We start from the raw sequence: 18,968 nt of genomic DNA, 5'->3' as shown, positions 1-18,968 counted from the left end.
TAGCATCTCAATATGGCTAGGTCCTTCTTAGCATGAAAATGACATTAAAGTCTGTAGTAGTACACACAAACTAAAACTCCTGCTTCTTTCAAAAACCAACTTTTTAAAAAAGAATTTAGAACACAATCTTTGAAAAGCACTTGAAATTTAAGATAAATATTCAGTCAATATTTGCAAATCATGCCCCAAAACATAATTCTAATATTAAAGTAAAACTTAAACAGATTAAGTCTGCTACACTGTGTACCAAGAGAAGAACAATTACAACAATGGAGACAAAAGGAGATTAAGGGATTTGGACATTTCAAATTCATGTAGCCGACTTCATCCCCTCCTCTGAGATTAAAGAATCCCTGCTACCACGAGCCACTATTAGCAATTCCTTCAAGTCAACTCTCAAATATGAACCAGATAAAAATAAATAAATAAGTAAGCCAGCCACTTGGGTGGCTAAGCACACACTGAAAAAATCTAAAGTAACAGAACATACTTATTCTCATGTTTAAAAAAACACCAAATTCTGATTTCAAATGAATACAATCTGAAAAAAAACAGATATAATATTAGGACAACTGGGGTGCCTGGGTAGCTCAGTGGGTTGAGCAACCAACTCTTAATTTTGGCTTGGGTCATGATCTCACCATCATGGGATCGAGTCCAACATAGGGCTCCAGACTGAGCTTGGGGCCTGCTTGGGATTCTCGCTCCCTCTCTGCCTCTCTTCCCCCCCTCAAAATAAATAAATATTATCATGGACAACCATTTCGAAAAAGTATTCTGGATTCAAATGTATACAGTGGTAAAATTTAATAAATTAGTACCTGAAAGCTCTAAACAGCAAATTATTGGCAAATGGATTATGTTATTGGGGCCCTTGGGTGGCTCAGTTGGTTAAGCATCTGACTTCAGCTCAGATGTTGATCTCAAGGTTCATGAGTTTGAGCCCCACATCAGGCTCTGCAAGGACAGCAGGCAGCCTGCTTTGGATTCTCTTTTCTCTTTCTCTCTCCCGCACTTCCCCCACTTATGCTCTCTCAAAAATAAACATTTTAAAGGATTTTGTTTTTTATGGAAATTGTTAGATTTTAAAATGAACCTTACTCATCTGACTTAATCTGGCTTTTCTCAAACACTCTGCTTCCTGAAATCAACTAAAACACTGAGCTATATACAGTTATCTACATAGAATATAAGTGCATCTTCTCTGGTTTCTAGAAACATACCAAAGATATAATTAACAATGTTCAATAACATCTTCACGGCATTAAAATGACAGGATAAAAGACAAAATAAATAATAATTAGGCAATTCCTCTTTCATTAACACTGCCCCCATAAATACAACCTGTTCAGGTTACAGTTGGGTTGTTTTTGTAAACTAATCTGAAATAAGTTATTTTAGCATGTTTATTTCAGTTTATTTTTTATTTTTGTTTTAGAGAGAGTGCTAGCAGGGGAGAAGGGCAGAGGAGAGAGAGAATCTTAAGCAGGCTCCATGCTGAGCTCAGAGCCCAACAGAGGGCTCAATCCCATGACCCTGGGATCATGACCTGAGCCAAAATCAAGAGTCAATGCCCAACCGACTGAGCCACCTAGGCGCCCTTCAGTTTATTTTAGACCTCTGAATTAAAATATCTTTAAAAGTTAAAAATTCATATAATCTCTTCGGTAACAAATTTATCTTGAGAAAAACTTATACTTTATTTGAGGAGCAACAACAAATTCACTTAAAAAAATCTGCATCAAGAATAATTATTCTTCTTTTCCAAGAAGACTACTTCTGTCGAAAATCTGCTAAGAGCAAATACACTTATATTCTACCTTTATAATACCAGATTCAAAGGATTAAATTTTTTGGTCAGAGCTAAAAGGGAAGCTAGCCTACAAATAAATTTATTGTTTAAGTTATTTCCTGAACACGTATACATTCCACAGACAAGTAATTTTTAATTTTTTTAACATTTTATTTTATTTTTTGAGAGACAAAGAGGGACAGAGCATGAGCAGGGGAGCGGCAGAGAGAGAGGGACACACAGAATCTGAAGCAGGCCCCAGGTTCTGGGCTGTCAGCACAGAGCCCAATGCAGGGCTTAAACCCACAAACACAAGATCATAACCTAAGCCGAAGTCAGACACTCAACTGACTGAGCCAACCGGGCTCCCCATCCACAGACAAATAATTTTTAAATTAGATTTCATGTGTATTTATTAATAAGGGAATATGAAAAAAAAATAGGACAGTATAATTTTACTTACACTGTCTTTTAATGAAACTGAATGATTTCTGTGTATTCCATTATAATGCTTGTTACACATGGATATGTAACATATTTACACACAGATCAACGGAACAGAATAAAGAAAAGAGAAATAAACCAATGCATATATGGTCAATTAATTCACGGAAAAGGAGCCAAGAATATACAACGGGGAAAAAACAATCTCTTCTCTAAATGGTGTTGGGAAAAGTGGACAGCTACATGCCAAAGAATGAAACTGAACTACTACCTTACACCACATACAACAAATCAACTCACAGACTTAAGACCTGAAACCATGAAACTCCGAGAAAGAAGCTCCTTGACACTGGTCTTAGAATTTTCTGAATTTGACACCAAAAGTGAAAAATGAAGAAGTGGACTACAGCAAACTAAAAGGCTTCTGCACAACAAATCAAATTATCAAAATGAAAGCGACTCCCAGGGCGCCTGGGTGGCTCAGTCGGTTGAGCGTCCAACTCCGGCTCAGGTAGTGATCTCGCGGTCTGCGAGTTCGAGCCCAGCGTCGGGCTCTGTGCTGACAGCTCAGAGCCTGGAGCCTGTTTCAGATTCTGTGTCTCCCTCTCTCTCTGACCCTCCCCCGTTCATGCTGTCTCAAAAATAAATAAACATTAAAAAAAATTTTTTTTTAAATAAATAAGAAGTGACTTCCAAAATGGGAGAAAATATTTGCAAATCAACCATGTGGTAAGGGGTTACTATTCACAATTATTTAAAAAATCATACCAAAAATTACACTGAAGTACATCTTATATTATCAACATTCAAGTTAAGAATATATTTTATGGTGGGGTGCCTGGGTGACTCAGTCAATTAAGTGTTCGACTTCAGCTCAGGTCATGATCTCACAGTTCATGGGTTCGAGCCCCGCATGGCTCTGTGCTGACAGCTCAGGGCCTAGAGCCTGTTTCAGATTCTGTGTCTTCCTCTCTCTCTTTCAAAAATAAACATTAAAAAAAAAAAAATGTATCTTATTAAAAAACCTCAATTCATAGTTTAGGCTCCAAAAGAAAACTACAAAACTTAAAGCCCTGGTTTGTTTTAGTCCTATTTGAAAAACAAGACTCGTTATTATCATTTGGTTTCCTGAGCCTCAGTTTTTAATCCTCTAATTTTCAAATACATAATGAATATACCTACAAACTATTCATTTTTTTAATTTTTTAAAATGTTTTTTCATTTATTTGTGAGAAAAAGAGCACATACATGCGTAAGCAGGGGAGGGGCCGAGAAAGAAAGAGAGACTCTGAGGCAGACTCCAGGCTCTGAGCTTTCAGCACAGAGCCCGACACAGGGCGTGAACTTGTGAACCACCAGATCATGACCTCAGCCAAAGTCGGCTGCTTAACTGACTTGAGCCACCCAGGCATCCCGAAACTGCTCATTTTTATGTAAGTCTAAAAAATGTAAGGTTAGGGTAAAAAAAGACTAATCAATACAATGGAATATTACTTGACAATAAAATGAAATAAAGTACTGATAATTATTATACTATGGATGGGCCTTGAAAACATTATGCTAAGTGAAAGAAACCAGTCACAAAAGGCCACACATGATTCCATTTGTATGCAATGCCCAAAATACACAAATCCACAGAGAAAGAAATTTAGTTTAGTGGTTGCCTGGGACTGAGGGGAAAGGAATAGAGAATGACCACCTACAGGTAACAGGTTTCTTCTGGGGTGATGAAAGTGTGCTAAAATTAGGTTATGGAAATGACTGCATAATTCTACATGTAATAAAAACCACTGAACTGTCTATTGTAAAGTGTTGGACTTTATGGTATGCCAGTTATAAATCACATTTCAATAAAGCCGTTTTTAAAAAAAGATCAATCAGATAAGCTCAAATCTTTAGTCCTTTCAGGCAAAAGTATAGAGCGTCATTAAGAGTACTAGAAGGAGACACACAGCCTGCCTCTACCACTTTACAAACTGTTCAATCTTAGGCAGGTTAAGTAACACCTCTGTGCTATCTTTGTAAACTTCCTACGTAACAATGCCCACCTTATAGGATTAAATGAGTTAACATAAGTAAAACTAGGAACTGCACCTGGCTTGCATTAAGTATAATGACTTATTTTTATTAATCAGCCTATTATAGGAGAGAAAAATCTACACTTAGAGGTGAATTAGAAATGAATGTAAAAATTATCCTTAATTATGAAAATAATTACTTTTTAAATCTAGGGTACCCATGAGTGACAGAACATATACAGATCACATTAAAATACAGGTGAAATGTAATATGTATTTTATAATTATTTATAGATGTTAGTTGGTTTCAGTTTTAATCTACTTTGTAATCCTAATTTATTCCTTTAAGCAGCCAATTACACAAAATAATCTAAAACATAATTAAACATAACATTTAAGCCAATCTGTTTTTGATAACCTTAACACATCTAATTCTTTTAATTTACAAAATAGGAGTGTTTCTATTGGCATTTTGCAATGAAAAAAGTCAATATGTGTAAAAGATGAAAGTTTTTATTTTATAAACATTTAACTCAGTATTTGTCAGGTATTGAATGGCTAACAAGCTAATCTTATTTTATAAAACAATGAAAACACAATTTCTTCTATCATGAAGAAACTGAAGGGTGCTACAGATCATTCTGTTCCATACTGTCCATTCTAAAATTTTAAGTGAAATTGTAGATGATACATCATAATAGCCCTTCAGATATTCAGCAGTACATACACCCAGGACCTCAAAGAGAAAACATTTAGAAGACAATTCTTAACAAGCATCAAGATTGTTTTTTAGAATTCACACCACAAAAGAGATTTAAAACAAGTGCCAAGAAATGTCATGGATTTTATAAGCCACCCAACTAAGGCAAGCGACTTCTAGCTGCCCAGCAGGCCTGCCTGATTAGAGGAAGACTGATTCCGGAGGTGAAAAAAAAAAAAATTCATTAATAAGCCCCGTGATTAGAAAAGAAAAGGAACTATTTTTCCCTGCAAGCCCGTTATTTCATCCCCAGAAATAAACAGGCAATTGCCAACATATGACTAAGAAAATTTTTTCAACATTATATAAGTATCATTTCTAGAATCTGAGGAAAATGGCATGGATTTCATATTTAGATTTTATTCACATTTTGGTTCTTTCTCTAGATCATCACTATGAAAACTAGTAAAATAATAGCTACATGTTGTGAGAATCTATTATGTAACAAACACCGTTCTAGGTCCTTTTTTTAATTACCATTTTCATAGTATAGAATACCATTAAAAATATATATATCACTTCTACCTGTTTCATCTTCCCAGAGTACAATACCAACACAAGAATAGTAGCAGGGAAGAAGTCCCCTCCAAGATTAGTGTCCGTCATCAAGACTTATGAGTTGCCATAAAAACTTCTAAAGACCTCTTCTGGATACAAGAGCCACAATCTCCTACAAATTTTATTTTGCTTCATTAATCCCCTGCCCTCAATCTACCACTTTCTCAATCTAAGTATGTCAGAATAAGCTCTCTTATAATAGTCTTATCTGTAGCCCTTAACCCTCGTCATGTGGACAGCATTAACTCTCAGCTAATACTCGACTGAACCAGAGGCACGACCTGATGCACATGAGTAATCTCACACAATTGAAAGCCTACCATTCCACCATTCCTATTCTTCCAATCATCCATTCTTCCCTTGGATTTCAAGTTGATCAGATTTGAAACCTCAAAGGCCACATTTCAGGGCATTTTTGATCTTATGGGCCAAGTACATGCTGTGATGGGCCATTTTCATGAATATCATCTTCTATCTCACTTCCACCCCTCTAATTTGTTGTAATTGAGTGAAAGAAAAAAAGATTGGCATTCCACTTTGGAAAACCGACAAACCCAGGCACAAACGAAATAAACATGTAAAGAATAGAGAGAAAAGAATAAGAACTATACCAAACAGCCAGGGAGTTAAAATAACTGGATACATAATTTAGCTGAAATGTCCTAACAATCAAGGTAGGCACATCTGGTATGTTATCATATTTTAATTCAGTATACCTGCTTTTACTGCAAGATACTAATAGTAAAATTGGGGGAATAACTGCTTATTTTAAACTAGAAAGGCAAATGGTAATAAGAGACATTACAGATGTCTAAAGGAAGAGTTAGAATTGTACACACTGTTTAATAGGTCACCCTCTAACTCAAAAGAATACTCTTCAACTACAAGAGAAAGTTTTTCAGAATTTAAGCCCTATTTCTGTATCATCTCTGTTCAGGTGTGCAATTTACAACTACTCTACTGGAGTATAAAAATTATTGAAAATCATTGTACTGTTGGTTCAAGTAATAATTAACTGCTCTAGGCCTTGTTGGACAAAGAATGGAACACATCCCATCTTTAGGGTCAATCATGTCAAAAGACATAAGAATATGCAACTAGTTGTGAGATTGTGATATGTATCATCGCAATCTGTGTTTGAAAAACTAACCAATTACTTTTCTTATGAAAATAACAGGTCAATGACCAGGTGATTGCTTTTTATTTTCAACTATTAAGTTATATCATTTTTTTTTTAATGTTTATTTTGAGAGACAGACAAAGAGTGAGCAGAGAGGGGAGAGAGAGAATTCCAAGCAGGATCCACACTGTCAGCACAGAGCCTGATGTGAGGCTCAAACTCACGAACCTTGAGATCGTGACCTGAGCTGAAATCAAGAGTCAGATGCTCAGCTGAGCACAACTGAGCCACCCTAAATTACATCCATTTGCATCTCTAATGAAACTACACTGTTTTATACTTACACTTCTTTTTCTTACCTCGAGAAATTGTGCCAATTTTAATTATGTGGGTTTTCTTTTTAAGGATAATTTATAGCATAGCTCACATCAGAGATTTCAAAATGTAGCCTAATACTACATTTCATTGAATTCCACTTTTTGGAAAAGTAACTTTAACTATTTTGTTCCATTCTCCCCTTAATCAGCATTTATCACTCCTAATTATATTTCCAACCGTCCCCCCCCCCCCCCCCAAATACTGATCAGTTATTTTACAATTAGATATAAATCATATAGAAACAGTTGTCAGTTGGGGCACCTGGGTGGCTCAGTTGGTTAAGCATCCAACTCTTGATCTCAGTTCAGGTTGCAACCTCGTGCAGGTGGGACTGAACCCCACGTCAAGTTCTACACTGAACCTGGGGATTCTCTCTCCCCCTCTCCCTACTCACATGCTCTCTTTCTCTGTCAAAATAAACAAACATTAAAAAACAAAACAAAAAACACAGCGGGGTGCCTGGGTCGCTCAGTCGGTAACCAACTGCAGCTCAGGTCATGATCTCAAGTTCATGAGTTTGAGCCCCACATGGGCACTCTGTGCTGACAGCTCAAATCCCGGAGCCTGCTTCAGATTCTGTGTCTCCTTCTCTCTCTCTCTGTCCCGTCCCTGCTTGTGTGCTCTCTCAGAAATAATAAATGAATAAACTTACAAAACAAAAAAACAAAGAAACAGTTCTCAGGAACCACCTCATCAAGTCCGGTACCAAAAAAAGCTAAAAGTATTTTAAACATTTATAACATAAAAGAAGCTGTGGAAGAACACTGACAGGAACAGACCTATTCTCCTCTAAGTATGTATCTAAATGCTGGTTTGTTTTTTTTTTTAAACAGGTAGTTTTTATTCACTTTTACTTGTTTAAGTTCTTGAAAAAGTGGAGTTTCAAGCAATATACTATCAACTCCAAACAGTGACATAAAACACAACTAACCTTATGCTCTGCTTGCAGCTGGTCACATCTCTCTTTCTCATGGTTAAGCTCTCTTTCCATTCTTCCAACTTGTTCTCGAAGTTGTGTTGTATCTTTTTCCAGGACAGCAATTAACTTTAATAGTTCTTCTTTTTCTTTCATGGTTTTCTCAATTTTCAACTATAAAACAAAAAACTCACATTGATTTTTTATAATCCTAAAATGTGATTAGTTGTTTTCCATCTCAAAAAAATAGTAAAGAAATGCACAAAAAGAACTTTTACATACAATTTACTTCATGAATCATACATGTAAATAAAAACTCATAAATCAAATTTAAACCTTCTTTGGGCAAAAAAGGAAACATTAAAAGGTATAAAATCAATAAACTTTATTATGAAGTTGCCTGCTAATCAATTTTCAAATTAGTACCAAAAATAGGGCATATTAAGTTTTCTTTTTTTTTTTTTTAATTTTTTTTTTTTTCAAACGTTTATTTATTTTTGGGACAGAGAGAGACAGAGCATGAACGGGGGAGGGGCAGAGAGAGAGGGAGACACAGAATCGGAAACTGGCTCCAGGCTCTGAGCCATCAGCCCAGAGCCTGACGCGGGGCTCGAACTCCCAGACCGCGAGATCGTGACCTGGCTGAAGTCGGACGCTTAACCGACTGCGCCACCCAGGCGCCCCTTAAGTTTTCTAAGTGACTTAATTCTGGGTTTTTCTTGAGTATTTATCAAGAAGAAAACATATACCACTTTTTTTTTTATTTAAATTCAAGTTAACATACAGTACAGTCTTAGCTTTAGTAGAACCCAGTGATTCATCTCTTATATATGACACACAGTGCTCATCCCCCAAAAGGTGCCCTCCTTAATGCCCATCACCCATTTAACCCACCCACCCCCCTAACCAGCAACCCTCAGTTTGTTCTCTGTATTTAAGTGTCTCTTTATGGTTTACCTCCCTCTGTTTTTATCTTATTTTTCCTTCCCTTCCTCTATGTTCATCTGTTGAGTTTCTCAAATTCTACATGAGTGAAATCATATATTTCATAACTCTTCTTAAATGTAAAGCTAGGAGAGATCTTTGAATGTACTAAGAACTCCCTTGTGTGTTATAGAAGACCATCACCCATGGCATTACTCTTAAAACTTTTGGTACTAAGGAATAACAGCTGCTCTATTTAGCTAAATTAAAACAAACTTTAAAAAACTGCAAATTTTAGGACAAAAATGCAGATTGTAACAATAAATTACATAATTGATTTTGGGGGGCACACTAACAGTAACTCAATTCAGCAAAACCTCCAATATTCTAAAATTACTAATTAAAGGACCTAAAATAGTAGTAAATAAAATAGTTAACTTTTCTCTTACAACAAACAGTCTTTGATTCAAATGGGAATAATGAAGACTCAGAGGGAAAATTTTGCAAAGGAGGCATCATACATTTAGCTAAAATAAAGTTTTCTCCTGGTACACTAAACTGTTTCTCCAGGGTCATGGAATCAAACTGATTAAACTCTAAAATGGGTCTTATGAAAGTTGGAAGAGCAGCAAATTTTTAGAATGACCCTTCTACCTCCTCCATCAGACGAAATGAAAATAACAGCAATCAAATGCCCTCAAAAAAGAAAAGTTTATTTATTCACTAAACTTCCTTTATACCTTATATTCTGAAAACCAATTTTTGGCTCTAAATTTTCTGGCAGCTTAAAAGTGAAAACATATCTTGACATGGTGCAACAGAAACATTATGAAAGAACCAATTTTCCCAGTGATACACTTAACTGGCATATACTTTTTGAAGAGTTTACTGAATGTTAAATAGAAATTTTAAAAAGGAATTCAAATTAGATAAAAATGTATACAAGTCTAATTCCTGCCTCCAATTTTGTATCTGAAATCTTCCAAGCACACAAAATAGTGAAAATTTTATAACTGACACCCATCACCTAAATTCACTGATTATTATTTCACCATGTTTAACTCCATCTCCCTTTATCACTTGCTTATGTTTTTGTTTTTTGTTACAACCATTTGAAATTGCAGACATTTCACCCCTAAGTACTCAGAGCAAGCATCTCCTAAAGACAGTCTCCTTTTCAACAACTACCACTATCATAAATAAGAAAATTAATAATTTTATAACATCCAATAGATATTTTGGGAATAATGGAAGATAACTATGACCTATTTTTTAAAAAATCGAAAATTCAATCAAGGTTCACCTGTTAAATTAACACAAGACATAACCCTTCAATGTCAACAGTGCCACAAATAATATCTCATATATTTGTACTATTTTTGTGTAGTTTTAGATAAAACCATTAAAGATTTTGATGAATGTGGAAATTCAAAATATTTATCAAAAAAATTGGGTCAGATATAAAAGTATTTTATGTCAGCATTTAAGAGACAGAAATTTCAATTTTCTTTATCAAGTACCCCTTATGAGTAGGAAGAAGTGGAATAAATTGTGCGACATCCCAATTAACTTAGAGAAGGAACATAAGAGAGACACCGATGCCTGAATGTCTGTTTTTCTGCTGGACGTCCTGAAATCAGGGTGGTCTAACAAGTATTCAAAAAGCTGCAATATAAACACTAACTGCATTCTTTTTAAGAGCTGGGCTTGTTTCAGCATCTTTGACTAGCATTCAAATACCAGGCTAAAAACCTTGATCATCAGGCGGCTGTCACCACAAAATGTTTCAGTCACCCTATAAAAGTTACATTTCTTTATTTAAGATAAGAAAGGAATTTCTGGAAGGGAAAGGGAAGATATGAAGAATTCACAATAAAAAATGGTTCCTTCAGTTTGACTACCTAATGAAAGTATTGTATCTATGACCTGTTGTGTTTTTTCTCTAGCCTCAATTTCTGAAGATAAGGATATAAAATCAATAAAATAAAATCAAAGGCATAAAATATTTACATATAAAAAATATCCATCTGGGGCACTCGGGTGGCTCAGTTGGTTAAGCGCCTGACTCTTGGTTTCAGTTCAGCTCATGATCTCACAATTTGTGGGTTCGAGCCCCATGTCAGACTCTGCGCTGACAGTTCAGAGCCTGCTTCAGATTCTCTTTCTTCCCCCTCCCTCATGTGGTCTTTCTCTCTCTCTCAAAATAAATAAATAAACTTTAAAAATCCACCTGACTATAAAGAAAAAGCAATGACCTGCCGGATTAAACATGAATGTAAATTAACCAAAAATACATAGCGAACCAATAAGCCGTTTTTCAGAAATTCAAATGTAACATTCTAGTTTCTTAGATTTTAAAGATACTGAAAAATATCTTAAAATAAGAATGTTGTTCTATTTTCTCCTTCAATAATTACTAAAATTTAAGACGTAAGACATTAGACCATCTGCACAGTAAATTTCTATTACAGCCAATGCGATGACTCCCAAATAGTCAATTAAAAGAATGTAAGAAGGCTTTCACCTTCTCTCTTTAAATTATGGTTAATCCAGGCTACTTACTGGATAAAATGAACACGGAAATCATTCTAAAAATGCTCAACCTAAACTAAAAGACAGGGATATTCCCTGATTCACCCTTCCACAGTGAAATCAATAGCTGACAGGAAGATTTTTAAAGTATTCCAAAAACAACACTCTAAGTTTATTATTTTAGTTAAAAACCATTTGATTTTCAGGTTATTCTTTTAAATTCTTTAAATGCCAACATGAGCCCTGTTCTTAAATTATCTATAAATCACTAGCTCACTGTTGGTACTAACCTCAAGAAGACCTGCTTTTGTGGTCACCACCAACATGTCAGAATTTCCTTCATCTTCCATAGTAAGTAACTCTTCAACTGGAGAAGAAGCCCGAAACTGGAAAGGTGTACTTGCTCCACGAATTTCACCCTTATGGGTAACATAACAGAACTGATAAAATTCTCCATCATCATTTGGAAGGTAATATCCTGAAAGAAAATTAATAAAAAAATTGATTAACTTTCCTACTATGAAATTAATGGGTTTTTTCCCCCCATTTAACACACCTTGCCATCTCTGCTCATTCCTGACCCTGTTTAGGTTGCGGGTGGGAATATATCATATAAAGAAATCTTCCCTCAAATTTGACATTCATTCCATGAAAAGAAAGATATTGAACAGAAGGAATGTGCTGTACATGAATTGTATAAAAGAAAGGAAGATGAAGTCCACTTTTGCAGAATAAAAAATAACCTTTGGAATCACACAGCTTTATTCAGCTGTACTACTAGCCATTGTAACTCAACCTCCCTGAGTCCCAGTTTCTTATCTGTAAAACAGCTATGAAGCCATCTACCTCAGAATTACAATCTATAACATATTTACACCATCTAGCCCATTATCTGATGAATATGTTTGATATTTGTTCCTTCTTCCTTCGTCTCAACTGTTACCCCCTTTTAAGATTTGCTGGATTATCCCTGCTCAAAATTAAACTTCACCTCTTCTTCTCCAAAGCTCCCAGTATTTTTTACAGTTAAAATACATACATACATACCTACCACACTCCATAGTTAAAAAATATTTAAGGGGCGCCTGGGTGGCGCAGTCGGTTAAGCGTCCGACTTCAGCCAGGTCACGATCTCGCGGTCCGTGAGTTCGAGCCCCACGTCGGGCTCTGGGCTGATGGCTCAGAGCCTGGAGCCTGTTTCCGATTCTGTGTCTCCCTCTCTCTCTGCCCCTCCCCCGTTCATGCTCTGTCTCTCTCTGTCCCAAAAATAAATAAACGTTGAAAAAAAAAATTAAAAAAAAAAAAAAAAAAAAAAAAAAAAAAAAAAAATTTAACTTTCTTCCTAAGCAAAAAGAGAGAGGATCAGAGAAAATACAAGAAAAGCCTGGGACAACTTGTGGTGCTTGCAAGAAAGAAGTTCCCAAAAAAGAATTCAAAGTGGCAGGGGGTGGAGGGAATGTCAAAAAACACAGGAGCCCACCTGATGGAGCTCCCAATGGCCAAAGAAAGCTAGAATAATTTGCACAACAAAAAAGGATAGTATTAGATTTTATTCCATAGAAAAAAATAAATACCTATGAGCTTATGGGGAAAGAGACAACTACTCAACATAGTAATTCCAACTAGTAAATGTCCAAGGAATGAGCATAGAAAAGCACCATTAGTGAAACACAACAATAAAAATTGTTGCAAGCTAGGGACTCCTGGGTGGCTCAGTTGGTTAAGTGCCAGACTCTTGGTTCCAGCTCATGTCATGGTCTCACGGTTTGTGGGTTCGAGCCCTGCATCCGGCTGTCTCAGCTGACAGCGCAGAGTCTGCTTGAAAATTCTCTCTCTGCCCCTCCCCTGCTTGAACACACTCACTCTCACTCTCTCTCTCTCAAAAACATAAACACACATGAAAAAAAAATTTTTTTTAATTGTTATAGGCAAGATCTTACTGATACTAAAATTAGAGGGTGAAAATTTGAGGAAAAATAAGGTATTTCCTTAGTCTCAAACTAACTCCCCCATAGTATTCATTAATTACAAAAGGACAAATACTAACTTTACAGTAGAGAAACCCAGCAGATACCAAGTGATCAAGATTAACAACACCAGGGCCACCTGGGTGGCTCAGTCAGTTAATCATCCAACTTCAGCTCATGATCTCAAGGCTCGTGAGTTTGAGCCCCGCATCAGGCTGTGCGCTGACAGCTCAGAGCCTGGAGCCTGCTTCAGATTCTGAGTCTCCCTCTCTCTCTCTAAAATGAATAAACGTTTTTAAAAAAAAATTTTTTTTTAATTAAAAAAAAGATTAACATCACCAGGAATGAGAGAGGAACATCAAGTACTCCCTGATACAACGCACTGAAGAGTGACTATAAAACAGCACTTGTACGATATTCTTCCTAAAAATGTATACCCTAAATCTAATCATGAAAAAACACCACCACACAGAAGTGCCTGGGTGGCTCAGTCAGTTCAGTGTCCTACTCTTGATTTTAGCTCAGGTCAGGATCTCACGGTTCATGAATTCCAGCTCCACATTAGGCTCTGCACTGACAGTGCGGAGCTTACTTGGGATTCTCTCTCTCCCCTCCCCCACTTGTGCACACTATCTCAAATTTTAAAAAACTTAAAAAATGTGGGGCACCTGGGTGGCTCAGTCGGTTAAGTGTCCGACTTCGGCTCAGGTCGTGATCTCGCCGTCCGTGAGTTCAAGCCCCGCATCGGGCTCTGTGCTGACAGCTCAGAGCCTGGAGCCTGTTTCAGATTTTGTGTCTCCCTCTCTCTGACCCTCCCCCATTCATGCTCTCTCTCTCTCTGTCTCAAAAATAAACGTTTAAAAAAATTTTTTCTTAAAAAAAAAAATGTTTTAATAAAATAAAAAATAAGATTGTAAAAGTCATGAAAGAGGACAGAATGAGGAACTGTCACAGATTGGAGGAGATAAGAAGATAGGACAATGAAATGTAATGTGGAATTCTGGATCAGATCCAGGAACAGAAAAAAGAACACTACTGGAAACAATAAAATTTAAATAAGGTTTATACTTTAGTCACTAGCAGTGCACCAATGTTAAATTCCTAATTTTTTAAATAAATGTACTATGTAAGATGTTAACATTAACGGAAGCTGGACAATGGGTATACAGAAATTCTGTGTACTATTTTTGCAACTTTACATCCAAAATTATTTCAAAATATATAGTTTAAAAATAAGGGTAGCTCTAGCAATATATTTTTAAAAGCTTTTAAAAACCCCACCCTCCTAGTATATACAACCAAATTTATTAAGCCATGGCTGAGTAACTTTGCAAATGGCCAAGAGACTTACATAAAAAGTTTAAACAGAAAAAAAATATATAGTCTGACTAATCGGCTCTAGTATCGTGACATTAGAAATTCTATCAACTAGAGGCACCTAGATGGCTCAGTCGGTTAGGCGTCCGACTCTCGGTTTTGGCTCAGGTCATGATCTCATGGTTCGAATGATCAAGCCCCACATCAGGCTCTCTGCTGACAACATGGAGCCTGCTTGGAATTCTCTCTCTCCCTGTCTCTGCCCCTTCCCCCACTTGTGCACATGTGCGTGCACATGCGGTCTCTCTCTCTCTCTCTCAAAATAAACATTTAAAAAAAAAAAAAAAGGCATGGACCTGTTCAAAGTTTTCTCTCCCTCTCCACCACCCACGCTGTGTCTGTCTCTCTCAAAATAAATAAATAAAAAATTCTACAAACTAGATACTCAAGGTCTGATAAATCACACAAAAGTAATCCACTAAGAAATGGTTCAAATGTTGTTTGAGATACCAGATGTAGTTATTCAGAGCTGCAATTTAAAGCTATCTAGAAAAATCTCTCATTAGGTTAATAACATTGAAAAGAAAATAGGAAAGCAATCAGTTGAATTACAACAAGAGTTCATTTGGGCAAAGAATTACATTTATATATTTGTGTTAGTTGTTTTAAGTTTTGCATTTCAAGATTCTCATGACTCATTCACAAAATGAGCAAGGTCATTTTGGATTGTGCTTAAAATTTCTTCTAGCTCTAATACTCTATGACTAAGTTTTTCATGACTATGTTGACTTTATATAACAAATGAGTTTTAGGCAGGCAGAAGCTTTTATTTCTGAATTTCAAAGTAATATTTCACCTGGTGAATTTTTAAAAGCTTGGAAAACAACTGCATTTATGCTTAGCTCCCATGAAAATGCTCTTAACTAACTGGATACTTTTCTCTTTATTTACTGCTTTTTAACTTCATGGTAAACCACCAGTGAAATCATTAGTCACTGTAACAAATTCATTAAGTTAACTGAAGAAAATTAATCACATTAAAAATGACTGAACATTGAGCATTCAACTCTTGTTTTTGGCTCAGGTCATGATCTCAGTTTGTGAGATCGAGCCCCACATTGGGCTCTGGAAAGAAACTCACTCTTCAATGAAAAATAAGCAAAAAAACTTTTTTTTTTTTTTTTTTTTTTTCAACGTTTATTTATTTTTGGGACAGAGAGAGACAGAGCATGAGCGGGGGAGGGGCAGAGAGAGAGGGAGACACAGAATCGGAAACAGGCTCCAGGCTCTGAGCCATCAGCCCAGAGCCCGACGCGGGGCTCGAACTCACGGACCGCGAGATCGTGACCTGGCTGAAGTCGGACGCTTAACCGACTGCGCCACCCAGGCGCCCCGCAAAAAAACTTTTTAAAAAAATGTTTATATTTGAGAGAGCATAAGCAGGAGCGGCAGAGAGAGGGGCACAGAGGATCTGAGGCAGGCTCTGCACCGACAGCAGCGAGCCCAATGTGCAGTACAAACTACAAGATCAAGACCTGAGCCAAAGTCTGACACTTAACCGATTGAGCCACCCAGGTGCCCCAAGCAAAAATAAAAATCCTTTTAAATGCCTAGATAAAATATGTATCCTACACTCATATTTATATTCTTATGACTTTTGCTAAACAAAGACACTAATTAATTCAACTTTGGTATGTTGGATATGCCTAAGTAGACCATTACAATGGAGAACAACATTTTTAATGGCATAAAAATTAAATTAAAACATTTAATTTCATCAAGTTCTGCAGTTTTCGGTTCTTACCTTGAAATGCTAATACACAATTAACTGTTGATCCTTCTATGTAATGTTCAGGCATAGGAGACCATAAAAATGTGTAATAATCACGAGCAGTACTCCATCCAACCTAAAGGAAAATAATAAGAACACAGAGATTATAAGTAGTTTAATACTAGAGTGATATAGCATATTGTCTTTTACTGCATCCTAAAATTAAAACATGGGTTGCTGTGTTTACAAATTATTGGGTATTTTAACAAGCCTGTCAAATTTTTATTATTTTTATTAAGCTATAACATAGTGTTATAAAGATCTATATAAATGAACAGTCCAGTTTCTATTATGTATTAAAAATACAATTTGATACCCAGTTTCTCAAGGAAAATCTTAGTATGCACATGATCAAATATAACAACTCATATTTCTCTTTATAACTTCACTATACGTTAAGTTTTTAAAACTTACTATTTTAGATCTCAAATTTCAGTGTGTTTAGATTTCCTTCTCCCCATTAACGTGGTAACTAAAACTTCACTTATCTCTCATATCAAGTCTTACCTGCAGCCAATTGGTAAATTTTGTAAAAAGGCATGTATTGCCCAGACATTAATATACACATATAGAAAACCTATGTCCCACCTATATCTAAAACATCTTCAACTTACAAAATGTCTATGTTACATATATCAGTCTATATTTTCTAGACAAACCGTACAGTGTTAAATACTGAGTATTAGAGATGTTTAAAACAAGTACACACAGAATTCATTCTACTGTGCTTCACAAATACTACATTTGGGTTTTTTTGTTGTAGCTGTTGTTTTTACAAAGTGAAGGTTTGGGATAACTGAATCAAACAAGTCTATCAGCACCATCTTTCCAACAGCATTTGCCGCTTCATAACTATCACATTTTTGGTAATTCTCACAATATTTCAAACTTTTTCATTACTATTGTATTTATTATGGTGATCTGTAAGCAGTGGTCTTCAATGTTATAATTATTTTGGAGTGTCATGAACCACACCCATATAAAATAATGAACTTAATATGTATGTTCTGACTGCTCCACCAACTGGCCCATTACTCTCTCCCTCTCCTCAGACTTCCCTATTCCCTGAGACACGATACTGAAATCAGGCCATTTAATAAACCTACAGTGGCCTTTAAATGTTCAAGTGAAAGGAAAAGTTGCACATCTCACTCTTAAAATCAAAGAAGTGATTCAGCTTAGCAAGGAAGTATGTCAAAAGCCAAGACAAGACAAAAGCTATGTGTCTTGCACCAAACAGCCCAATTAGGAATGCAAAGGAGAAGTGGCTGGGTGGCTCAATGCGTTGAGAGTCCAACGCAGTCGTGATCTGAGGGTTCGTGAGTTCAAGCCCTGCATCGGGCTCACTGCTATCAGTACAGAGCCCACTTCGACCCTCTGTCTCCCTCCCTCCCTCTCTCTCTCTCTCTCTCTCTCTCTCTCTCTCTCTCTCTCTCTGCCCCTCCCCTGCTCATGCTTGCTCTCTCTCAAAAATAAAACATTAAAAAAAAAAAAAAAAAGGAATGCAAAGGAAAGTTCTTGAAGGACATAAAACTACTACTCCAGGGGCACCTGGGTGGCTCAGTCAGTTGAACATCCGACTTCAGCTCAGGTCATCATCTCCCACTCCTTGAGTTTGAGCCCCCGTGGGGCCCTGTGCTGACAGCTCGGAGCCTGAAGCCTGCTTGGGATTCTATCTCCCTCTCTCTCTGCCCCTCCTCCACTCATGCTCTGTCTCTCTCTCTCTCTCAAAAATGAATGTTAAAAAAAAAAAAAGTACTACTCCAGTGAACACATGAATGGTAAGAAAGCCAAACAGCCTAATTGCTCATATGGAGAAAGTTTTAGTGGTCTGGATAGAAGATCAAACACCACCACAACACTATCTCAAGCCAAAGCCTAATCTAGAGCAAGGCCCTATCCTATCTTCAATTCCATTAAGGCTGAGAGAAGTAAGGAAAGTACAGAAAAAAACTAGCAAAAGTTGGGTCAGGAGATTTAAGGAAAGAAATGTCTCCATAATATAAAGCACAAAGCAAAGCAGCAAATGTTAATGTAGAAGCTATAATAAGTTATCCAGAAGACATAGCTATGATATTTAATGAAGGTGGCTACACTAAACAACAGATTTTCAATGTAGATGAAACAGCCTTTATATTGAAAGAAGGAGCCATCTAGGGCTTCAGAGCTAGAGAGAAAAGTCAATGCCTGGCTTCAAAGCTTCAAAGGACAGGCCAACTTTCTTGTTAAGGGCCGATGAAGCTGGTAATTTTAAGTTGAAGCCAATTCTCATTTACCGTCTCAAAATTTCTAGAATTATGCTAAATCTACTCTGCTTATGCTTTATAAATGGAGCAAAGCCTGTACGATGGCACATCTGTCCGTAACATGGTTTACGAAATAATTTTAAGCCCACTATTGAGACCTACTGC

General features: G+C 36.5%; 1 protein-coding gene across 2 annotated transcripts in view; it reads right to left on the bottom strand.

Annotated features, from left to right (window-relative positions):
- The window catches only part of TAX1BP1 (Tax1 binding protein 1), a 90,170-nt gene that overhangs the window by 50,997 nt on the left and 20,205 nt on the right, over nt 1-18,968 (bottom strand). For both annotated transcript variants that reach the window (XM_047831405.1, XM_047831412.1), the window contains exons 3-5: nt 16,531-16,633; nt 11,733-11,920; nt 8,002-8,160 (exon numbers count right to left, since the gene is read on the bottom strand). In XM_047831405.1, the coding sequence (XP_047687361.1) occupies nt 8,002-8,160; nt 11,733-11,920; nt 16,531-16,633 (450 nt within the window). The remainder of the gene's footprint in view (nt 1-8,001; nt 8,161-11,732; nt 11,921-16,530; nt 16,634-18,968) is intronic.

This window comes from Prionailurus viverrinus, chromosome A2 (assembly GCF_022837055.1).
Source record: "Prionailurus viverrinus isolate Anna chromosome A2, UM_Priviv_1.0, whole genome shotgun sequence".
Lineage (NCBI taxonomy): Eukaryota > Metazoa > Chordata > Mammalia > Carnivora > Felidae > Prionailurus > Prionailurus viverrinus.
This window is presented reverse-complemented; position numbering and strand designations above follow the sequence as displayed.